The sequence below is a fragment of the Pantherophis guttatus genome, chromosome 10 (genome assembly GCF_059756535.1).
Source record: "Pantherophis guttatus breed Tessera chromosome 10, ASM5975653v1, whole genome shotgun sequence".
NCBI lineage: Eukaryota > Metazoa > Chordata > Lepidosauria > Squamata > Colubridae > Pantherophis > Pantherophis guttatus.
The window spans coordinates 15318578-15343490 of record NC_142072.1 but is presented as its reverse complement, the minus strand read 5'-3'; the positions used below and the strand labels follow the sequence as shown (position 1 = coordinate 15343490).

At 44.9% G+C, this 24913-nt stretch overlaps 1 protein-coding gene across 3 annotated transcripts in view; it reads left to right on the top strand.

Annotated features, from left to right (window-relative positions):
* The window catches only part of SESN2 (sestrin 2), a 46941-nt gene extending 23476 nt beyond the window's left edge, over positions 1 to 23465 (top strand). The window contains exons 2-10 of one of the 3 annotated variants that reach the window (XM_034413610.3): positions 480 to 545; positions 5312 to 5509; positions 6712 to 6894; positions 7947 to 8159; positions 9725 to 9875; positions 10494 to 10612; positions 10964 to 11154; positions 14607 to 14751; positions 17542 to 23465. In XM_034413610.3, coding sequence (XP_034269501.1) covers positions 480 to 545; positions 5312 to 5509; positions 6712 to 6894; positions 7947 to 8159; positions 9725 to 9875; positions 10494 to 10612; positions 10964 to 11154; positions 14607 to 14751; positions 17542 to 17628 — 1353 coding nt within the window. In that variant the 3' untranslated portion in view covers positions 17629 to 23465. The remainder of the gene's footprint in view (positions 1 to 479; positions 546 to 5311; positions 5510 to 6711; positions 6895 to 7946; positions 8160 to 9724; positions 9876 to 10493; positions 10613 to 10963; positions 11155 to 14606; positions 14752 to 17541) is intronic. The other 2 variants (XM_034413611.3, XM_034413612.3) reach the window with 2 other exon arrangements.
* The last annotated feature ends 1448 nt before the right edge of the window (positions 23466 to 24913 follow it).

Genomic DNA, 24913 nt, shown 5'->3' with positions numbered 1-24913 from the left:
AACCTGGTCCTTGGTGGTGGTGGTGGTGGTGGAGATTGGGGCAGCAGAGGTAATATTGGAGCTTGTTATTTGGGGGTTTGGTCCTCAGCCTCCCTGCCGTGCACCTGGCTGCCGTCTTAAAAGTGGGTCTTTCTGCTGGGTTAACTAGGTTTGGGCAGGTGCCTCTGATGCAGTTCCTGCAGGGGAGGAGAGGAGGACAGGGAACAATTTATCAACAAGCGTTTTTTTTTTTCCTGAGAAATCGGTATAAGGCTTGTGCTGGGCTAGGTGTGTGCCTCTCTGCCCCCCACCTTTGCTCTTTTGGCCTTGTGGCTTTGGCTTCCTCCTCTCCCCCTCCCTCCCCCCCGCCCCCATCGGATCCCGCCGTTTGATCCTGGCTCAAGAGAGCAGGGTGGGGAGCTTCCCCTTTGAAGCCTTGAGGACAACAGGGGTGTGTTCAGGATGGGAGTGTCTTGTAACATCCTTTCTTTTATTCCCAGGATAGAGGGATAAAAATCCCCCAGCAGCTGGGAAGAGGCCCCAGTTCTTTCATCCCAGTGGAAGAGGTAAGGGGATAAAGCACAGTTTCTCCTCTCCCTCTCTCCTCTCTTATGCCTCTCCTTCTCTTCTTCTCCCCTTCATCCTCTTCTCCCCTCCCTCTCCTCTTCTCCCTCTCCCCTGCCTCCCTCTCATGCCCTCTCTCCTCTCTTGTCCCACTCCTTCTTCTCTCCCCTTCATCCTCTTCTCCTTCCCTCTCTTCTCCCTCTCCCCTCCCTCCCTCTCTCCTCCCTCTCTCCTCCTGTCTCCCCTTCTCTCTCCCCTCTCTCCTGCCCTCTCCTCTTCTTCTCTCTCCTCTCTTGTCCCTCTCCCTTCTTCTCTTCTCCCCTTCACCCTCTTCTCCCCTCCCTCCCTCTCCCCTCCCTCTCCTATCCCCTCTCTTATCCCTCCCCTTCTCCTCTCCCCCTCCCTCTCCCCTCTCCTCTCCATTCTCCCCTTCCCTCTTCCCTCTCTCCTCCCCTCTCCCCTTCCCTCTCCCCTCTCTCCTGCCCTCTCCTCCTCGTCTTCTCTCTCCTCTCTTGTCCCTCTCCCTTCTTCTCTTCTCCCCTTACTCCTCTTCTCCCCTCCCTCCCTCCCTCTCCCCTCCCTCACTCTCCTGCCCTCTCCCCTCCCTCCTCTCTTGTCCCTCTCCTTCCTCTCCTCTCCCCTTCATCTTCTTTTCCCTCTCCCTCTCCCTCTCTCCTTCCTTTCCCCTCTCCTCTTCTCCCCAGCCTGAATGCCAGGGTCATCTCTTCTAAGGCACACCTTTGACATGTTAACTTTGCTTGACCAGGCAGAGGTTGGGTGTGTGTGTGTGGGGTGCAATTGGTGAGAAAGGGGGATTCTCCATTGCTGGGAAGGAGTGGGCAGGGATGGCTTTGCAGAAAAAGAGCTCATCATTCAATTAAGGGTTTTTCCTGGCCGCTTAAAGTCCAGCCATGTCCTTCTCCTGGAGGCTACAAACCACTTGGAGAAAAAACATTCTTTTTGTTCTGTGGTCTCACTTGTGCACCATAACTAAAGCACAGCTTGTGTAACCGTAGTTTGCAGAATAAATTCCAGTTTACGGCACGATACAAAGAGAGCATCTAGATCAGGGGTCCCCAAACTTGGCAGCTTTAAGACTTGTGGACTTCAACTCCCAGAATTCTCCAGCCAGCATAGCTGGGAGTTGAAGTCCACAAGTCTTTAAGCTGCCAAGTTTGAAGATCTCTGGTCTAGATTCACATAATACCCTAATCCTGGTTTAAGATTTTAATTGATTAATTTTATGGGTAAGGGGTTTTAAAATTGGGAAGCCAAATTGGATTTAATTATTTTTAAATTATTTTAATTTTCCTATTGTATGTATTTTAACCCTGGCTGTTCACTGCCCTGAGTCCTTTGAAAGAAGGGCGGCATAAAAATTAATTAAATAAATAAATAAATAATCAATCCATGATTACTTTAGTCATGGCTTATTGACCGTGAAGGAGGAGATCCGTCCTAGACTGGGTTAACCAACATCAGAAGGAGTATGGTAGCACCTTTTCTGACTGTCAGGTTTATTCAAAGGCATCTGCGTTCTTGAACTGCCGCTTGTTTGATCAAAAGCAGATAGTGGTTAAATCAATGTAGGATTTAAATTGGAAAGTGGTGGGAAGGAGGGTAATGGGTGAGGAGCGGATTCCGTGTTTCTTCTGAGGGAGTGTTGGTTAACCAAGTGTTGGGTAAACTCAACTAGGGTGTTGGGCATTTAGAATTCACTGTTCTGTCCAGTTCCCAGGGACACGGTGGCTCAGTGGCTAAGACGCTGAGCTTGTCGATCGAAAGGTCGGCAGTTCAGCAGTTCAAATCCCTAGTGCTGCGTAACGGGGTTGAGCTCCTGTTACTTGTCCCAGCTTCTGCCAACCTAGCAGTTTGAAAGCATGTAAAAAATGCAAGTAGAAAAATAGGGACCACCTTTGGTGGGAAGGTAACAGCGTTCCGTGCGCCTTTGGCATTTAGTCATGCCAGCCACATGACCACGGAGACGTCTTCAGACAGCGCTGGCTCTTTGGCTTTGAAACAGAGATGAGCACCACCCCCTAGAGTCAGGAACGACTAGCACATATGTGCGAGGGGAACCTTTACTTTGACCTTTTACCAGTTTCCCTGCAAATGTGTTTGCACTCCATCACCAAAGTCCTTTGGGGAGTGCCCCTCTTCCAAAGTCCTTGAGTGCAGGCCAGCAAACAGAAGCTCCCTTTGGAAAGGGAGGGTGAATAGCCAAGGCAGTGGTTTGCTTTGTTTCCCTTCCTTCTGTGAACCCATGCCAGTGTTGCAAGAAAGCGGCGGGCTGGGCACCGTTGGGAGGTGTTAATTCGCCAGTAAGCCGGGCATCTCGCAACATAGGATAGACGTGGTGTTTACTTATTGCAGCAGCTAAGACCTTGGCTTCCTCGTTATTTTTTTGGCTCGTGTGATGAGAGAGAGGTGATAGCATTGCCCCGAGGGTGTCGTCATCTCTGTATTTATCAAATGACCTTCCCTCCCTGTGTGCACAAACAACTTATCAGAAAGCCAGCCATGATTGCCTTTCCTCCTGGCTTGCTTGCTGGCTGGCTGGCTAGCTATCCTGCTCCTCTCCCCATTTGCTGGATGCCACGGCTCCTTCCCTTTCCAACTCAAAGGACTTTCTCATCCAGTGGAATAGGGTTTTCCCCTCTGCCAGCTCTCTGGGAGAGCTGGCCCTCTCCCTCCCTGCTGGTGCAGGGCCAGGGCCTCTGCCCCCTTTCCTGCTGAATTTGTGGCTCTCGGCTGGAAAGGGGATCCTTGTGTGTTCCTGGACAGCTTCTTGGCAATGCTTGTTGCAGAGAGTTTGGGTTTTTTTTTGTTTTTGAGAAATTTGCTGTAATCCGCTGGGGTTTGGGACACCCCTATCCTTTCCCCCAGTTTTATTTTGCAGACTGGGACTGAGCATACAGAAGAAGGCTAAGCATCTGTGTTGTAAAGGGGGAAACGGCTAACTTTTTCTTTTAATTAGTTTTTTTTTTCAAGCTGTCCTTTATTATTATTATTTTTGATAAATAACTCAAATTAGTGACCATAGCTAAATATTCCTTCTTCCTCCAGTTTTCCCCATAACATAACCATAACAACCCTGTTGAGAGGGACAGCCTCAAAATCACCCAGCTGACTTTCATGCCTAAAGTGGGACTAGAACTCACGGTCTCCTGGTGATTGGCCCAAAGTACCCTAGTTGGTGTCATGCCTAAGGTGGGACTAGAACTCTCAGTCTCCTGGTGATTGGCCCAAAGTCACCCTAGCTGGCGTCATTCCTAAGGTGGGACTAGAACTCACAGTTCTCCTGGTTTCTAGCCTTTACCACTAAACCAAACTGGAGCTCTCTTTTTGGTTCTCTCCCTGTCTTTATACGTTGTTTTAAATGACGCTCGGCCAAGGGGGGCAGGCCAACAGTTGACCTCCTGTCTGATTTCTAGGCAGCTGGCATAAGATCAGCAAGCATTTCTGATGTCCATATGATTTTTCGTGGCAGCAGCGAAGTAACTTCTCTTGAAATTAAGTTTAGAGTGTGAGGTGGGGGGGGGGCATGGCCAGAATTAGTCTTTAAACATTGTCTTTCTGCACCAACCAACCTTGACACTTAAAAAGACATTCCTGGGTTTCCGCATGTTGAGTCTGTGTCTTTTGCACGGGGCTTCAGCATCTGGATATTGGAGTTTCAAAAAATAAGCAAGGAGGATGGTCTTGAATTCTGCCCATCCCTTCTTTTAGAACAGCAGTGGCAAATCGTGTCCGGTGGGGAGTGCTCCAAACAGGTGGATTTAATTTTAAATTAATTACACCCACGTTCCAATCATCATTTCATACAATTACTCCCAGGATATTTAATAACTTTTTCTTTTACAATAAACAACGACAGCTTCTTAGTCATGACTTTGGAGGGGCTCTGGGCAGCTATTATTGACTGGGCATTCATGCATGAAACGGATTGGATAGAGAGCATATCTTGTTTTTCAAAACAGGAAGAACAATTTCAGAGTCGGGCTAATCTTAGAACTGTTGACTAGTAGCATCCCGATTTTGGTAAATAGCCGATAGGCTATGGAAAGCTAGGGCTGCAGATAAATCAACTTCAGTTTGCAGATCTTTCCGAATAAAAACCTTCTTCTCCTGTTTTTTCTCTCCACCCCACCCTCTTCCGCTAATGTTTTATTTCTGCAACTTCACTTTGGTTGCTACTGTTAGATTAATTAGGAATAAGGCAAATGGCAAACGATCCGAGAGAAATCCCTGAAGCCTGCTCTGCCTTGCATTCACCCCAAATTGAATATGTTCATTGTACATATGTTGTGCGCTGATAATAAAGATTTGAATTGAATAGTAAGTAATACAGTATTAGTAAATAGTTTGACAGTGTTGTGAGAATTAGTTGTTTAGCAGAGTGATGGCCTGCGGGAAAAAACTTGACACGATGAGGGGAAAAACTTGACAAGAAATCTTGTTTTCTTGACAAGATTTCAGAAGGGACGAGTGTGTGAGGCTGGCCCACGGTTGCCCAGCTAGCTTTGTACCTAAGGCAGGACTAGAACTCACAGTCTCCCGGTTTGTACAATTAGTACCTTAATGGCTACACCAAACCTCACTGTTTTCTGCCTTTCCACCATTTGAGCTTGTAAAATTTATCCCAAGGGATCTTTGGACAAGCCAACTATTTTCCTCTCCTGCTCCTCCAGCAATAGAGAATATGATGGTGTTCTACCTTGCAGGGCCTTTTTTTTTTTTACAAACTTGCCCATTCTCTGTACTGTAGATCCTACAAGAAGGAGTGGAGAGCGCCCAGCGACGGCTCTTCATAGAAGCCTTTGTTTCAACGGGCAGAGTGGATAACATTACCATGGTGATGGGACTACATCCAGAGTACCTGACAAGCTTCTGGAAGACTCAGTACCTCTTGTTGAGGATGGATGGGCCACTGCCGTATCACAAGCGCCACTACATCGCAATCATGGTGAGTGGGGGAGCACCGCAGGGACCTAGATTCAAAGCCCCAGCAGGCAGGGACATGCAGCTCCATGGGAAACTGGGCAAGTGATATTCTCAACCCAACCCTCCTTTACTGGGTGGTTATTGTCAACGTCAATAGAACTTGCTGTCCACACCACCTTTTACCCCATGAATATCAGGTGTGAAGAATCAGGACCATACTTTAAGTTGCAATGATTGCTCAAGCCTAGAGATCTAGGTTCAACTAAGTTCAACTGAACTAAGGTTCAGTGCTAACTTGGCGCCAGATAAGGGTCAATGGAATTTAGAAGGGGTTGAACATAGATCATTTGTGGCAACATAATGATTCTAGACCAGGGGTGTCAAATTTCATTGCGGGCGCATCACGGTTGTGTTTGACCTCTGGGGGGGAGGGGGTGTGGCCAGGATGGGCATGACCAGCTTGACGTCACTTGTGTCAGGGGTGCCTGTGGTGGTCCGAGTGCTCTGCCAGAGAAAATGGGCTCCTGAGCTCCGTTTTCGGCTGGGACAGCCTCCTGCAACCCTCTGCCAGGGCCGCCTCCCAAGCTCCGTTTTCGCTGGCAGCGGGTTGCAGGAGGCCGTCCCAGCCGAAAACGGAAATTGGGAGCCCTTTTTCACTGGCAGAGCCACCGTGGACCAGTCCTTCACTGTTTCCATGGTGGCCCCACAGGCCAGATCTAAGCATCCCGTGAGCCGGACCTGGGCCAGGGGCCTTGAGTTTGACACTCCCGTTCTAGACTGATGACTCACTTAACTCAGCCTACCCAGCTCTGTCTGCTCTTGTCCGTTTGCTACAATGAGTGCCATGCTGGATGGGGAATTCTGGGAACTGAACTCTACCCATCCAAGTTGCCAAGGTGAAGAAACACTGCTAGGACTAAAATTACAAATAGAACTAAAAAAAATAAAATAATAGACCCTCATTTTGATTCCCTGCTGTTGTAGATACGGTAGCACCATGCTGGATGGATCAAAGTCAGTCTTGGTATAAAGTTGATTCCTAGACATCTTTCCCTTCTTCTGGAAATTACATCTTGCCCACATGGGAATGTGCAAAGTAACAGGGCCTCTACCAGCCTCTGATTCCATGCTTGTCCTGATACTTGGGGATATTTTGCACCTCTGCATTAGGTCCTCGCAGGTTGCCCCTGAGAGTTCCTTTACAATATTTTCCTTCTATTTCAGGCAGCTGCCAGGCATCACTGTTCCTACCTGGTTGGCTTCCACATGGGAGAGTTTCTCCAGGTAGGAGGGGACCCAGCCTGGCTGCGAGGTTTGCAGTATGCCCCGCAGAAACTCAGGAACCTGAATGAAATCAACAAGATCCTAGCTCACCGGCCTTGGCTGATCACCAAGGAACACATTGAGGTGAGTGCCGAACTTGGTGGAAAGTGAGTTGGATCAAAGCATCTTGGAGCTATTTTGGTTTCCTGCAGTCGAAAGAAGGCAAACATTTCATTTTCCTATCATTTTTCTGTAAAACCAGTTTGTCCGGCAAGCACAGCAGCTTGGTTCTTTCCACACTAAGCCATAAACTATGATTTACAGTCCATAATGCCTGGGTTCATGTGACAACACTGAGACAAAACCAAATAAACTAATTTATAGCGTTGCACAAGGAAGGAGACATCTCAAGCCTTAGATTCTGGTTGAAGTGAATTCCTTTGGGGAATTTCCTTGGTCCATTACACTTTTGTAGATGGCTTTGTATCTTCCCTAATGAGACAAATAATGATTTAGGGTAGACTGGGTAATTCTGGGAGTTGAAGTCCACAAGCCTTAAAGTTGCCAAGGTTGGACACTCCTGCTTTACAGGAAAGCTATTGTCTTATCCCTAAAATACAGAATAACAGAGTTGGAAGGGACCTTGGAGGTCTTCTAGTCCAACCCCCTGCTCAGGCAGGAAACCCTATACCATTTCAGACAAATGGTTATCCAATCTCTTCTTAAAAACTTCCAGTATTGGAGCATCCACGACTTCTGGAGGCAAGTCGTTCCACTGATTAATTGTTCTTCTGTGTTTTCCCTGATAATAAGCCCTTCCCTGAAAATAAGCCCACCCTAAAAATATTTAAACACATGTGTAGCCGGTACCCACCATTTCCTCTGGTTAGGGTTAGGGAGAGAGAGCTGGAAATCAGGTAGGACGGCAAGAGGAGCCCCGTCTTGCTCCACGCACCCCAAAATAGTAAGACCTCCCCAAAAATAAGGCCAAGCATTTTGGGGTTCAAAAAAATATAAGACAGGGTCTTATTTTCGGGGAAACACGGTAACTGTCAGGAAATCTCTCCTTAGTTCTAGGTTGCTTCTTCCCTTGGTTAGTTTCCATCCATTGCTTCCTGTCCTGCCTTCAGGTGCTTTGGAGAGTAGATTGACTTGAGGTAGAGAGCTGAGAGATTTTTTGGATTTGTTTCTTCCAGGCCCTGCTAAAAACTGGGGAAAACAGTTGGTCTCTAGCCGAGCTCATCCAGGCCTTGGTCCTGCTGACACACTACCACTCGTTGGCTTCCTTCGTGTTCGGCTGCGGCATCAATCTGGAACTTGACCAGGAAGCTGGGCATATCTTCCGGCCACCTTCGCCACGCAGCTGCGACAGTAGCCCCAACTCGGAAGATGGGACAAACAGTTCCAGTGTAAGCCCATTATGGGGAGATGGATCCTCATTTTTTTAAAAAAAAAAAATGCATTCAGGGAGCTCTTAAAGTTGGAGAAAAACTGGCCCCAAAGTGGGTGGACTCTGGTAGGCACAGGGCAAGGGTAAAATGCTCCCGGATCAGACCGGATTGCCCAATCCGGTAGCGATTTTTCCCTGTGGTTCAGTGATCCAGTAGCGATCGCCACCTGGGTGTCATTACTTCCTGGTTTTTACCAGGAAGTAATTTTTTTTACCTTCTGCACATGCACAGACGGTTTTGCGCATGCGCAGGTGTGCGCACAAACATGATGTTGCACGGTGCATGCGCTTCCGAACCAATAAGGAAAGTAAGTAGATTTCACCCCTGGCACAGGGGCCACAACATCTTATGAGGTAGGCAGTCACACTGCCTTTGCCTGGGAATCCCAAAGGTGCTTTTTCAAGAGGCAACTGGACTTTCTGGTTTTTCCTTGAAGACGTTTCGCTTCCCATCCAAGAAGCTTCTTCAGTTCTACTGAAGAGAATTCAAATTCACAAAACTCACACAGAATCCAGCAAATGAAGGCTTAGCCCAGCATGTAAACCCCACTTGCTGAGTTGCAGTGAAGGGACTCTTTTAATATTAGCAAAGCCAAGATTAAGCAGTCAACGGAAACTCAGTTGTTTACTATTGCCTGGCGGTTAGAGAGAAGGGGAACTCTTAAAAATTCTGGCTGGTCTTTGCTTAGGGTGTTGGGCAAACTTGCAAGAATTTCCTGGTGGTTTTTCCTGTGGTTTTTCAGGGGGAGGTCCAAAAACCATGTCATCAGGTTTAGAGAAGATGGGTACCTTCTTGCAAAGCACGCAAGAAGGTAGATTGTTGGGACCAGTTTTTTAGAATAGAATAGAACTGGAAGGGACCTTGGAGGTCTTCTAGTCCAGCCCCCTACTCAAGCAAGAGAACCTATACTATTTCAGATAAATGATTGTCTCGTCTCTTCTTAAAAACCTCCAGTGATGGAGCACCCAAGGTTTTCTGAAGCTAAGCTATTCCACTGGTTAATTGTCCTCACTGTTAGGAAGTTTCTCCTTAATTCCAGGTTGCTTCTTTCTTTCTTTGATTAGTTACTAACCACTGTTTCTTGTCCTGCCCTCTGGTGCTTTGCAGAATAATTCGATCCCCTCTTCTTTGTGGTAGCCCCTCAAATGCTGGAATACTGCTATCATGTCGCCCTAATTCTTCTTTCCCTTAGACTAGCCAGACTCAAATCCTGCAGCCATTCGTCCTATGTTTTAGTCTCCATTAACTAATCATCTTAGTTGCTCTTCTCTGAACTTTTTCCAAGGTCTCACCATCTTTTTTGTAGCATGGTGACCAACATTGGTTGCAGTATTCCAGGTGTGCTCTTACTAGAGTTTGCTTGGTTCCCGGCTAGTTGTCCCCACCAGGGTTTCACCAGAGGTAGAAGAGTTCAACAGATAGTAAAGGCAAAGCATAGTAATGCAACACTGCCGCAGAATTGTGAAGTAAGGCTGGTGGATTGTTGCCCTGAAATGATCTTCCCTGTTCTCACTTTTTCTCAGAGCAACGATGCTATGGAGGATGTGGAAATGCTGATGGAGAGGATGAAACTGCTGCAGGAATGCCAGCTGGAGGAAGAAAGTGTCACCCAGGAAGAGATGGAGACCCGCTTTGAGATGGAAAAAAGAGAGAGCCTACTTGTGACTCCCTCAGGTGAGGCAGGGCCACATCTGAAGGGAGGCGAGGCTTCCACCCATTCAGACAACCTGGTGGAGAATGGCTTGGAGACCTGGAATCTTTCGGTCTGCAAGCTTCATCCAACCCCTCAAAAATCCAACCAAACCTTTTGATGTATGGGGCCGTGATAGCGCAGTGGTTAGAATGCAATATTGCAGACTAATTATGCCGACTGCCAGCAGTTCGATCCTCACCGGCTCAAGGTTGACTCAGCCTTCCATCCTTCCAAGGTCGGTAAAATGAGGACCCAGATTGTTGGGAGGCAATATGCTGACTCTGTAAACTAGCATCCCCCCAACCAGGGACCGGTTCCATGGAAAGAGGTTTTTCCACGGACCAGAGGGGGCGTGGTCTTTTGTATTGCCTGCATCCCGTGGCTGGGGCTTTGCTTGTTTGCGTGGCCCGGTTTCTGGCATGCCACAGATCAGTGTCGGTCCATGGCCTGGGGGTTGGAGACCCCTGCTAAACCGCTTAGAGAGGGCTGTAAAGTACTATGAAGTGGTATATAAACCTTAAATGGTATTGCTAGTGCTAAGTGCTATTGATGGCATCACATTCTGGTTTACGTGTGTTTGCTTTGGTTCCTATCTCCAGCAGACATTGCTGAACACTCCCTGCCCCCCAACGTCCTGTGCTTTGTGGAGGATCCAGAGTTTGGCTACAAGGATTTCACCAGGAGAGGAGAGCAGACACCTCCCACTTTCCGAGCCCAGGTACCGTGAGTCATGCTTTGGATATATGCTTAATCCCCATCCCCAACCGAATGTCAAAAATCCCACAGCACACGCTAATCAAAAGGTGAATTGTTTGGTTTGGCTTAATTAATATGTTCTGTAAATTCACCCTTTGGCTGTATGAATTACGGTTCATATTTTAATACTAGATGTGAGCCAGGTTATAAATAGCTCATCATGATAATTTTGTGCACTGATTTATGGTTTAGCTTTCGATATGAAGTCAGCTGTAGTGACTTCCTGGATGGCATTGGCTTGAAGGAGATGTCACCTTAGCTAACCCTAGTTTAGCGCAGACTGTAGATCCAACCTGTATTTCACCTTCTGCAGGACTATACGTGGGAAGATCATGGTTACTCGCTTATCAACCGGCTGTATCCTGATGTGGGACAACTGTTGGATGAGAAATTCCAAGTAGTGTACAATCTGACTTATAACACCATAGCTATGCACAGTGGGGTGGACACATCCATGCTCCGAAGGGCTATCTGGAATTACGTCCACTGTGTCTTTGGCATTCGGTAGGTTGCTTCAGCATCCTCTTTTTCCACACCCCCCCCTGCAATTCTTTTTCTTCACACTTGCCAGATTTGGGTAAACGGTATCCAGATTTTTCCTTCTGCCTTGCTTTTGGCATGGACCAATTACCAACGTGCATCCTTTTTTTCCCTAACTGGCTGATTAATCATTGGAAAGAAGAAAACCGCCCAGCTACAGGTATCTCTAAACTTACAACCACAACCGAGCCCAAAAATTTGTGTCGCTAAGCGAGACATTTGTTAAGCGCGTCTTGCCTCCTTTTACAACCTATTTTGCCACAATTGTTAAGTGAATCGCTGCAGTTGTCAAGTTAGGTTGTTAAGTGAATTTGGCTTCCCCACTGATATGTTTGCCAGAAGTGATCCGGGACACTGCAGTTGTCATAAATATGAGTCACTTGCTAAGCGTCTGAATTTTGATCACATGACCATGGGGATGCTGCAACGATTGTAAGTGTGAAAAGTGCTCATAAGTCACTTCTTTCAGTGCTGTTGTAACTTCGAATGGTCACTAAACAAACTGTTGTACATCAAGAATGATCTAATGAAGCTGTTTTGCCTATTGTGGCAAGCCATGCTAACCAGCAATAGGAGTTTGGGCCTACTGTACTGCTTCCCTTCCCTTCTCTTAATTTTAATTTAATTTAATTTAATTTCCAATTTATATACCGCCCTTCTCCCTGAGGACTCAGGGCGGTGTACAGCCAAGATAAAACACATAGAATACAAATATTAAAACATTTAAAAATATATATAAATTTTGGCCCGAAAGTTAAAAAAAAAATCATAAACTAATTAAAAGAATTTAAAAATTTCTTCTTAAGCCAACCCGGCTTGCTGGAAAAGATGGGTTTTCAGGGAACGACGGAAGGCATTGAGGTCATGGATTCTCCTTATCTCCGGGGGCAACTGATTCCAGAGGGTGGGAGCCCCCACAGAGAAGACCCTCCCCCTGGGGGCCACCAGCCTACATTGTTTGGCTGATGGCACCCTGAGGAGGCCCTCTCTGTGGGAGCGCACGGGTCGATGGGAGGTCGTTGGTAGCAGCAGGCGGTCTCGCAGATAGCTGGGCCCTTGCCATGGAGCACTTCTTCTCCCCCTGATCTGTATAGCTAGTTACTTTCTGGTTTTTAATCATGCTGGTTCAGCCATCCTGGCTGAGCTATTGTTTGCCAGCATGTACAAAGCAGGAGAAGGTTTGCTTCTAAACAGGGAATAACTGAGCAAGCCGAGTGCACCAGAGAAAGATGGAGGCTGTGAATCCAAAATTCAGTGTATAATTCAGAACACACGACCTGGCATTGCAGGTGAACAAGTGACTGAGCATCCTTGTCCCGTCAAACGAATTGCCTGAGGTAAAACAGTTGTATGTGGTTTGGCCAGGTGACTTTAGGATGGATGGCTATGCAGGGATGGCAATCATTGGTGTGACTAAAGGACGTGAATCATCTAATTTACAAGAAATAGGAAGTAACGCATGCTCAAAGCATGAGGGAGAACTTGTTTTCTTCTTGCCTGTGTGTAAACTGAGGAAACCTTTACAGCAAGGACTGGATCGTTCATGGATTTCACACAGTCTCCTTCTCCATTTTTAAAAAAGTTGTTTCAGAAGGCTTTCAAGACCAGCCCACCAAAATGCAATAATGAACCGCTGATTTGTGAGCCATGATTTCCTTCTGAAATCAAACCTTTGCTAGTTTTTTATGAGTCTGTTTCTCTAGGAAGCCCCACGGACCAAACAATCAATCTCAGCCATTTCATTGATATCTTTGCACTACAGGTTATATAGTTCCTTAGATATCTAGTTTTTCTTTTTCAATTTAAAAAAATCCCACACATGCCACTATTAACTACCAAACCCTTCCCCAATAATACCAAACAAAAAACAAAGAAAGAAAGGAAAGAAAGAAAGAAAGAGGGATGATGCAAATGTTGGCTTGCTGGGATTAAATTGGAGACAACTTCTCCATGCAAATTCTCCTGACCAGCTGCTTTGCATGGAGAAGTTCCCAGTTCAAGTTCTGGCACTGTAAAATTAAAAAAAAAAATCTTGGCAAGACCTCAGCTCTAGGGCTGTTGAACTAGATCCCTGGATTACTTTCAGAAATCCTCTAGCAGCAATTTTTCCATGCTTCCTGGGCAAGAAGATAAATAAGATGGCAGAGAGAAAAATGGAGGTGTAAATATAATTTAAAAAGTGGTATTATTACTGGTTTAGATTTGACTTTGTATTCATGGCCTGCTTTCAGTTGACCATTTCCAAGGAAGACAGTACAGGTAGTCCTGGACGTACAACAGTTCATTTAGTGACCATTTAAAGTTACAACAGCACTGAAAAAAAATGAGTTGTGCCCAATTTTACAACTTTTTTTTTTATGCCGTGATTGTTAAATGAATCACTGCAGTTGTTAAGTGGATCGTGAGGTCATTAAACAAATCCAGCTTCTCTCATTGACTTTGCTTGTCAGAAGCTGGCTGGGAAGGTCACATATAGTGGTCATATGTGGATCTTGCAACCATCATGAAGACATGTCCAAATTTTGATCATGTGACCGTGGGGATGCTATAACGTTCATAAATGCGACAACCGGTCATAAGTCTCTTTTTTTCAATGCCATTATAATTTTGAAGGGTCACTAAATAGCAATAGCAGTCTTATATTCTGCTTTGTAGTGCTTTACAGCCCTCTCTAAGCGGTTTACAGAGTCAGTATCTTACCCCAAAACAATCTGAGTCCTCATTTTACCCACCTTGGAAGGATGGAAGGCTGAGTCAACTTCGAGCCGGTCAGGATTGAACTCCTGGCAATGGGCAGAGTTAGCCTACAATGCTGCATTCTAACCTGCCGCCGTAGCTCTTGATATTGTTATAGCAATAGCAACAGCACTTAGACTTATATACCCCTTCACAGTGCTTTGCAGCCCCCTGTAAGCGGCTTACAGAGTCAGCGTATTGCCCCCAACAATCTGGGTCCTCATTTTACCGACCCAAAAAGGATGGAAGGCTGAGTCAACCTTGAGCCAGTGAGAATCAAACTGCTGGCAGTCGGCAGAATTAGCCTGCAATACTGCATTCTAACCACTGCCCCATCACAGCTCATACATCAAAAGAGTTGATTGGATTTTTGAGGGGTTGGGTGATGTTTGCAGACCGAAAGATTCCAGATCTCCAAGCCATTCTCCGCCAGGTTGTTTGGCTAAAATTCTGAATGAGGACATTAAATGATCCCTGATTGCTGATTTAGGATTCTGATGTCCACCCAGCCTTCCCTAACCTGAAGGCAACAAGCTGGATTTTCCCATGTATCTTGGCCAATGATATAATTGTTTTGCCATTATAACCCATCATATCTAAAAAAAAGTATTTGGGGTGTTGGAAAGTTGATCATCTGTGCTGGCTGATATATTGTAAACCCCATATGTGGTCTCTTGTAGGTATGATGACTATGATTACAGGGAAGTGAACCAACTTTTGGAACGTAGCCTGAAAATCTACATTAAAACTGTGGCCTGCTACCCGGAAAAAACCACTAAAAGAATGTACACTCATTTCTGGAGACATTTCAAACATTCGGAAAAGGTAAAGCGAGTTCTACTGGGTGATGGGTTGTTTGGCTTCCCTACTTGAATCGCTGATTGACCAACATTGGGGTTGCATGTTACATTTAGTGAGAATATGTTTCCTTTGATTTTGGCTTCACCTGTAGATTAACTCAGGCACTGCACAATATAGATCCCAATTCATGGTTTAACACAGGGATCGGCAACCTGCGGCTCTGGAGCCGCATGTGGCTCTTTCACCCCTCTGCTGCAGCTCCCTGTTATTCAATCAGCACGTGATTTATTGAGCTTTTAAACCCCCAGTAGGCCAACCATGGATAAATCCAAGAAAAGAAAAGTTTTAGAAGAAAACAGGACATTTAATTCAACTACATATGCTAGTTTTGTGGCCGCTCAAGAAATAGTCAGGCACTGGAAGGGTTTTGTGGCTCCCGGTGTTTTCTTTTCTGTGGGAAACGGGTCCAAATGGCTCTTTGAGTGTTAAGGTTGCAGACCCCTGGTTTAGCACAATCTGTTTCAAACCTGGCAACTTTAAGATGTGTGGACTTCATGGCTGGCTGGGGAATTCTAGGAGTTGAGTCCACACATCTTAAAGTTGGCAAGTTTGAAAAACATTGTACGTTCTATGACTGCCACTCACGGTGGATTCAACAATCAAACTGTGGTTTAGCCAATGTAGGAAACTGTTCACTATGAAATAGGAACTGGCCAATTATCACCTAGTGAACTTTTGAGGTAAGCTGGGGACTTTGTTCCCTTTGGCGTCTATTTGTTGTGTTAGCATGACACCATTTCTTTATAGCTATATTAAGAACATTCCTACATTAATGATATCATATTGACTCTTGCCAAGAGTTCTGATTTATGGAGAGCAAAGGAGACACAGAACAGGCCTTGTTTTGGAGAAAGGAAAGAAGAGAGGAAGGAAAATTGTATCAGGAGGGGTGTGTTTCAGAGGTGGTATTCAGCAGGTTCTGACCAGTTCTGGAAAACCGGTAGCGGAAATTTTGAGTAGTTTGGAGAACCGGTAAATACCACCTCTGACTGGCTCCGCCCTCATCTATTCTCTGCCTCCCGAGTCCCAGCTGATTGGGAGGAAAGGGGATTTTGCAATAACCTTCCCCGGGAGTGGGGTGGGAATGGAGATTTTACAGTATCCTTCCCCTGCCACGCCCACCAAGCCACACCACGCCCACCAAGCTGCGCCCACAGAACCAGTAGTAAATAATTTTGAATCCCACCACTGGTGTGTTTATATTAATTACCTTCTTCCTAATTAACCACAACAATATTCTGGGATGTGGGCAAAAGATCCCAATTGCTCAGAAGGGCCCGGTTTTCTGCTTTCATGATTTTCAGCTCTTTTGGGACAGGAAGCACATAACAACCGAAGCATAAACCTAACGTACACATAAAGCAGCAGAAAAACAAAAACAGAGTCTTTAAATTTCACCTGCAAACCCACGAAAATAAGCATCTGCACCCCCACCCATTAAGTTGCATCACCAACCTAATCCAGTATGATCTTTTGAGTTCCTCCCAGGTGTTAAGGGTGCAAATCCTCAACTGCCAAATTTTTGCCTTAGGGATATTTGAGAGTTGGAAATGGAGCTGCACAATACTCAGCTATAATCCTGAAAAGGAAGGAAAACAAGAACCAAACAAGGGACATACTAAGTAAAGAAGTGGTAGTGGATATTTTTGATATATAAAAGCTGGTAGTGGATCCCTTTGTGTGGTAGATTCACTGGCTGAAGGAGAGGGGGTTACCTCTAGTGGGAGTAAAGAGACATTCCAGCTTGGGGTCGGTTCGGGGGTGGGTGGGGGGAAACATTGGAGGGCAAACCTTTAAGTCTATATCTGCCATTTCCCAGACAGTCTGGCAAGTTTCCTGTAATATAGGTGATCAACAATAAAGTATCTATTTAGGCCCGTTCATGGAGTGGTTCTGGTTGCTCGTGCCTATTATTTTGAGATCTAAATAGTTTTCTGGGGTGTCAGGTTTTGGTGCCAGGCCTCTCTGCTTCAGTGGTGGGTTCCTCCCGGTTCGACCCGGTTCTCCCGAGCCGGTAGCGGTGACGAAATGACGTCACTGAACCGGTTCTGGGGCCCCCTGCCCACCCCCCACCCCCTGCGTTATTCTTATCTTTTATTTGGCCCCACCCCCAATCTATTGCTGCCTCCTGAGTCCCAGCTGATGGCTAGAGGGAAAAAAAACTGTTTAAACTCTTGCCGCAGGGCTTCAAAGGGCCGCCCTACAGTTGATCAGTGTTAAAAGAAAACAAATTAGTAGACCAGTGCCTGCAAAAATACATGAGTAGATCAGTGCCTGCAAAAACAAATGGGTAGACCAGTGCCTGAAAAAAATAAATGGGAAGACCAGTACAGCTCTGCAAGCAGTTAAAAGCCTGGTAGACCAGTACCTCTGCTAAATCCTAAATAATTGTCACATGACCATCAAGCCACGCCCACAAAATAAGTCACGCCCACAGAACCGGTAGTAAAAAAATTTAGAACCCACCCCTGCTCTGCTTGTTGCAAGTCTCACATCACTTTCTATCAGGCCTCTTCATGGGATGGGATGGGATGGAATGGAATGGAATGGAATGGAATTGAATTGAAGTGTGATTGGACACAGAAGGAATTTGTCTTTGGTGCATAGGCTCTCAGTGTACATAAAAGGACAAGATACATTCGTCATAAGGTACAACACATAATGATAGTCATAGGATACAAATAAGCAATCGAATCAAACTAGGAAACAATCAATATTATCAAACAATCAAAACAATCAATTCTTGTCTTTTAGGTGCACGTCAACCTGCTGCTTTTGGAGGCCCGCATGCAGGCAGCCCTACTGTACGCTCTGCGTGCCATCACCCGTTACATGACCTGACCGGACTTTATGGGCGAGGCAGCCTTGCTCCTGGGCAAGGGAGCTTTCTTCCAAAGACCTGTTTCTGGAATGTCTGGTGAAAAAAAAAAAATCGAGTTACCTCACCTTCTACCTGTGGCTATTTTTGGAAGCGTTTTGTATGGGGATGGACTTTTCAGTCACTCTGCCAAAAAGCGACACTGTGAGGCAGAGGTGGTTTCAACATGAACTGTTCCCTTGATGTGTGAAGGAAACCGACCTGTTTCATCATCATTACCTGGGGAGCCATCCATTGGTTTTGCCAATGGAGGCCCAAGGTTTTGGAGTTCGATGCTGAGGTGGCCAGCTCCTGTTCAAAAATTCGAGCAGGTCTTGCCTCCCATGCTGATGTCTCTTGATGACTACCTTGGTGTGCACCAAAGTTGGAGACGGCAGCATTTTAATGAATTGTGCAATGAATACCCTCTGCCCTGTCTACATCTTCATCTTCTTCTCTTCTTTTTTTGCAATGAAGATGGTCCTGAACCAGCTGAAGCAAAGACCACCAAAGAGATCCCCTCTGCCATGGATACGGCTTTACTCTTTCTCTTTGGTCTCAACTTGCTACAGAACACTGAATGTAGAACTTTGAACATTTCAAGCGGGTAACCCCTGAAGCTCTCTTAAGACTAGGGAGCAGTGATATGCCCTGAGTGTGTATGTGATGATGACAATGTACGTGCTGAATTTATAACAAGCTGGCCACTGGCGTAACTGGTGATTACACACTACATTTCTTTTTTTATTTTTTTTCCTAAGCTTCAGATCCCAAGATCTTTGTGTTTCAGATGTTCTTCTTGCGAATGTGGAAATCTCTCGGCTGCAGAGTGGGTGGTGGCTTGCAGACGAGGTCAAATTAGAAAAAGAATGTGGATTTGTTATTAGTTGGCTGGAATATTCTCTCCTCCTGTTGTTCCCACTCCAAAACAAGACAGAAATAAGACTTATCTTAACATGTGATTGATTTCTCAGATTAAAAAGGTAGCTTCAAGTTCACAAAACTCTCTTCCCAATCCCCCAGAACATTTGCTTCTGTCCTCTTTTTTTTTTTCCTGGTCCTTTTCTAAGAAGATTTTTTTTTTCCTGATGCAAAGCTGTGTTGTTTGGCTATTAGGTCCCATTATCTCCTCTTGCTCAAGGCTTTGAGCTTTGGACATTGTGAAACTCTTATCTTCTTTACAGTCTGCTCCTTGCTATTCGGAAAGCTTATAGTGATGGCTGTAGAAACTGGAGTTGTCGTCTCTCTCCATCTGTCAAGCCCATCTCCTTTTTGATGAAACGGTCATAAACATAGTCCAGACGACTTAGAAATCTGGGGGCTGGAAGAGAGAGATTGTTGAACGTCTGTGGAGATTCTCAATCATCCAGCTCATGGTTGTCCTAAAGGTGCTTTTCAAAAGGCAACTGGACTTTGTTTTTGTTTTTTATCCCTTGAAATTCAAATTCAAGGGAAAAAAACCAAAGTCCGTTTGCCTTTTGAAAAGCACCTTTGGGATCTTCACCTGATCTATTCCATGCAATGAAGTGAGACTCTAGATTTAAGAGTTAGCCTGAATCATTTCAGATTATAGGCTCCAGAACTGCAGTTTAAACTTCTTTCTTATCATTTTTTTTAAAAAAGTACCCTCTGTAATAAAATAATTTAGCATGAAAGTGTTGTGGTCCGCCAGCAGCTGCAGCGCTGGCAGCAGAGTCGGACAGTGAGGAGGCTGGGGAGGAACATGGGCCAGTCCTGGAGTCTGGGGAAAGCTCGGACAAGGGCTCTGCGTCGGAGGCAGAGAAAGGGCCATCTGGGAGGTACATGCTACCTCCAGAGCCTCCATAGTCAGACCTCAGCGAGGCAGAGGAACAGGGGGAGCCTGTTCCCAGTGTGCGCATGTGCAGAGCTGCCAGAAGACAAGAACAGCTAAAACAAAAGGGACAACTCGGGAGTAGGACTTGGAGATGTTTGGCCCATCCCTTAAGACTTAAAAGAGGAGCAAAGGCATGTGGGCCTTCGCAGGAAGCAACATTCTTAATTCTGTGCAGTTTAAGGTCTGAAGCTCTGTTTGATTCTGGACTCCGTGTGGCTTTGCCAATTAAGTCTTCGGCAGCGTGTCAAGGGAGATAAAGGTGGGTGATTATCAGCCTTATCCCGAAGGACTCTTTACAACTATTTGGGACTCAACCTGTGAATGAACAGAATTCACAGCTGTTAAAATAAAACAGGTTTTTGGGACTATTCATGTGTTTTACTGACTCAGGAAGCCTAGGTCAGAACAGAAAGAAGCTTGGCTTAGCTTCTCCCTTGTGCTAGGCTAGAATTTTATTTGCAGAGAATTTTAGACCTTGTTCTTAGAAGCCAGCCTGAGTTACCACTGCCTTGAGCGACTGACTCATCCCCTTGAGGTAGCAGTATGTGATGACTGAGGACATGGCCAGATGGGGAGTGGCCAAATTTGTTTTCTCCCTAACTACCACTGATATTTGCTGGCGGTGACCTCCCTAAAGGTTCAGTACTGCCCCAATCCAAATAAGAGTGAGCTTTATTTGTCTGCATCCCTTATCCTGCCCTGTTTGGAAGAGTGAGGGAAGAAATGAAGCACTAAGACTGTTTGTTTCTCAACCTTGGCAACTTTTAAGATGCTGATTCTGGAATTCTGGGAATTGAAGTCTACAGGTCTTAAACATTTGCTAAGGTTGAGAAACACGGCCTTAACCTTTGTCTGTTTTGTCAGCCAAATGGCAGACTGACCTTGCATCAACTCTCTTAGTGTTCACAGAACATAGCTTTGTGCTGGTTAACCTGATCATGTGAAGTCTCCGCTGAGCTGCCAGGTCCCTACATCTGATTGATTGGATTCCACTGCTTCTTGAAGCGCTCGCCGTGTGTGTGAGTGTGTATGTGTGTGTGTGTAACAAGACCTTTGTTGGAATGCTCAGTTGCAAAATTATGATCCCCGAACCGTAGTACAGCAGATCATGACTAGTATTGATGATACAGGGGTTTCTGTTACGGTCAAACGGATCTTCTAAACTTCATGCTCTAATTATCATCAGGTTATTGGCAACTAGAGAGTAGGATGGGGAGGATTTGAACTATGGGTCTTTTTGTTCCCTGCTGTTCCCTCTCTACTACTGCTTCAAGCAATATTTACAGAAGGTTCGTGTTTTTTTTAACTCATTTCGTTGTCAAAGCTAGCAGTCTCCCTAAAAAAACAAAAGTTGCTCATTAGGCAGAACGAAAAGATGATTGAGCTTGTTACTTCTGTCAAGCAATTTCTCCTTCCTGCTATTACTCGCTCTTCCTACTCTGAGAAGGAATTAAACGTCCATCATTTCAAATGTTAGTACCTAGGAATGGGAGGGTTTAAAATATTTTTATCCCAACTCCCATGGACCCATTGAGGTCAGGAGCTGGTAGGAGTTGGAGTCCAGCAGCTAGAAAACTACATGTCAGTTAGATTCTGGCCCTTGGCTCCCTTTTTCATTTTTCACCCTCAGGATTACATTTCAGTTTGGTCCCATGTGAGTCTTCTAAATCCTGGAAAATTTCAGCTCTGGCTTTTTGCTGTCTCTGCATGCTTATTATAGAAGATCGAAACTTCTTTAGGTATTATGGGTTGCTAAAACCCATCCACTTTAGCCCTTGTGGCCTAAAAGCCGGAGATTATAGAAACCATACGTCAACATCTAGAGAACCACAAGTTCCTCACCCCTTGTTCCCAGTTCCTTTCTTTCTGAAATCTTGGGATTCAAATCTGAATTTTTAGACTGGTACTAAGCCCTCAGGTCGTACAATGCAAAACAAGCAACAGTCTACCGCCTCCTTTCCCCCTTGGTAATTTACAGCCCAGCAATAACCAGCTTCAAATAGCAACTGTTATGAAGTTGGGTTCCCAGGAAAATGTGAAGCTTTCTAGGCATTTCTGAAATATACATAAGATTCAGTTTGGAGCAAACAACTCGGGTTACAAGAGCTAAATTTAACTATTGCAGGCCTAGTCAAAGGTTGCCCCAACTAGACTGTACAGTTGGAGAGGGAGGTGAATTTAGCAGCCAACACAACTTTGTGTGGTACCTCCCTGATGCAGAGTTTGGCTTAAAGACAAAACCTGCATTATTTTGTCCATTGGCCAGATTCCTACAGTAGACATAAGTTCATGAGAGAAGTCCAAATGGGATGATTTATGCTTGTTGTTACTCTCAGTGCCAAGAACAGTTATCCCTGAAGTTAAGGAAATCCAGAACATGTTTTAAGGCATTTTATTTTTTATTTTTTATTTATATGCCGCCCTTCTCCGGAGACTCAGGGTGGGCTTACAATGCGTTAAGCAACAGCCTTCATCCTTTTGTATATTTATACAAAGTCAGCTTATTGCCCCCACAATCTGGGTCCTCATTTCACCTACCTTTGAAAGGATGGAAGGCTGAGTCAACCTTGAGCCTGGTGGGATTTGAACTTGCAGTAATTGCAGGCAGCTGGTCTTAATAACAGTGCATTAATCCACTGTGCTACCAAGGCTCTTTTGTTTTAAGCCAAAGAAAAGAAACCCAGGATTCATTTGTGGAACCCAGCTTATAAAACAGGATAATCAGATGCCACCCAACAAGATTTTTCAGACATTTTGAGAGCCAATTTGATTTAGTGGTTGAAGGACCAGGCTATAAAGCATAAGACTATGAGTTCTGGTCCCACCTTAGCTATGAAAGCCAGCTGGATGACTTTGGGGCCACTCACTTGGTCTTGGCCCAACTCACCTCACAGGGTGGTTGTTGTGGGGGGGGGGAGAAAGGAGGAGGAAGACTCCTTTGGATATGTGTTGGATATGTTCGCCGCCTGACGTTATTTGTAAAAATAATAATAAATGCAAATAAGTAAATAAATAAATGTGGGATACATATCGCAGGTTTCCTTTCAGGAATTCCTGTTAGGGTCAATAATGGATTTACTTCAGGGGTGTCCAACTGTGGCAACTTTAAGATCTGTAGATCTTAACTCCCAGGATTCCTTAGCCAGTATGGCTGGCTGGGAAATTCTGGGAGTTGAACTCCAAGTCTTAAAGTTGCCAAGCCCTGACTTAGTATATTTTCTTGAAAACTCACAAGCACCATGGTCTAAAATATGCAAATTTTCTGACAGACCTTCTCTGACTTGAGAAGATGGTCGGAGTATTTCCAACTAGTTGAAACTTCTTAGACTGAAACAAAAGTGCTTGGGGTGGGGGTGGGGAGTTATTATATTGTTTGATTGATTTTACTTCAGTTTTATTTGGATACCTGCGCATTTAATGGTTGTTACCTGCCTTGAGCTGCAGAGCAAAACTTTAAAAATATCTTGCAGTCTGTGAAAAAAAAAATCACAATTTTTGCAGGTTCTTAAGGCTTTTATCTTGTCACTTCAGACTTAATGAAAGGCCTGTAACCCTGAGCATCCAACTGATAACTTTCTTTTGCCTCTTCCTGAGGGACGTTTGCCTTAAAATGGAACAATTCTGTGTGCGTGAGGCAGCGAGAACATAATGTCTGGAGCATTCGCCTGAGTGTGCCGATACATTTCACGTTGGTGCCGGCTTCAGTGAAATGATCCCTGACGGACACCTCGCCATCTGGTAGCCTCTTTTCCTCCAGGCCTCCTCCCAGATGGTGCCCTCTTCTTCCTCCCCTACTTATCACCCAGTAATCTATAGATCGGGCAGCCCTCAAATCTCCTGAATTCAATCTTTTGCTCCGCATTAAGTTATGTTTTTTTTTAATGTATTTTCTTTATCGGCGCTGTGACTCTTGATTCAAAGTGTTTGTTTTTGGAAAAAAATAAAGTTGCCTTTTTGTTTACCAGATACCAGATTTCTTTTATGTACACTGAGAGCGTATGCACTAAGACAAATTCTTTGTGTGTCCAATCACACTTGGCCAATAAAGTATTCTATTCTATTCTATTCTATTCTATTCTATTCTATTCTATTCTATTCTATTCTATTCTAATGTTGCTGGTATCCTTAAGATTTATATTGACTGTTTCCCTATTACTATCATTAAGTGTTGTACCTTATGATTCTTGACGAACATATCTTTTCTTTTATGTACACGGAGAGCGTATGCACTAAGACAAATTCTTTGTGTGTCCAATCACACTTGGCCAATAAAGTATTCTACTCTATTCTATTCTATTCTATTCTATTCTATTCTATTCTATTCTATTCTATTCTATTCTATTCTATTCTATTCTATTCTATTCTATTCTAATGTTGCTGGTATCCTTAAGATTTATATTGACTGTTTCCCTATGACTATCATTAAGTGTTGTACCTTATGATTCTTGACGAACATATCTTTTCTTTTATGTACACGGAGAGCGTATGCACCAAGACAAATTCCTTGTTTGTCCAATCACACTTAGCCAATAAAGAATTCTATGCTATGCTATGCTATGCTATGCTATGCTATGCTATGCTATGCTATGCTATGCTATGCTATGCTATGCTACGGCTGTCTTGCCAAACTAAAGCTGCAATATGCTAACCTACTAGATATATCTTGAGGGATTCTAGGGTATGGCTACCCTGAACCTCTTCCCCCTCCTATCCCTTCCAGTTTGGGACTCTGCAGTTTCTCAATCTACGCCTCTTTCTAGGAAAGCTCTGTGTTGCCAAAAGCTGTGGCTGCTCCATCACTGGACAAAAATAGACTGGACAACCATTTCACTAGGATGGTATAGGGCAAGGGTGTCAAACCCAAGGCCTGTGGGTCGGATCCGGCCCGCGGGGTGCTTAGATCTGGCCTGCGGGACCACCCTGGAAACCGCAAAGGAGCAGCTTGCGGTGCATCTGCCAGAAGAACTTGGGTGGGGGGGCGCATGCAGAGGGCTATCAAAACAAACTAAAAACAAAACAAAAGGAGAAATGTTTTCCCTTTTGCATTTGAGCATGCAAGAAGGGACAGGAAAGGAGAAAGGGAAAGAGGAAAGGCAAAGAAAAAGAAGGAAAGATGGGAAGAGAGCAAGGCAGGAAAAAATAAGAGTGGAAGGAAGAAGAGAGAATGAAGAGGGAAGGAAAAAGAAGGAAGGAAGGAAAGGAAGGAAGAAAGGAAAAGAAAAGAAAAAGAAAAGAAAGAAAAAAAGAAAGAAAAGAAAGAAAGAAAGAAAGAAAGAGAAAGAAAGAAAGAAGGATATAATGAGAGTGAAGGAGGGTCTGAGGGAAGTCCTGCCTTGGCCACCACAGGTGCCCCCGACACGAGTGACGTTGAGCTGGCCATTATGCGGCCCACAATGAAATTGTTTGAGCTTTTA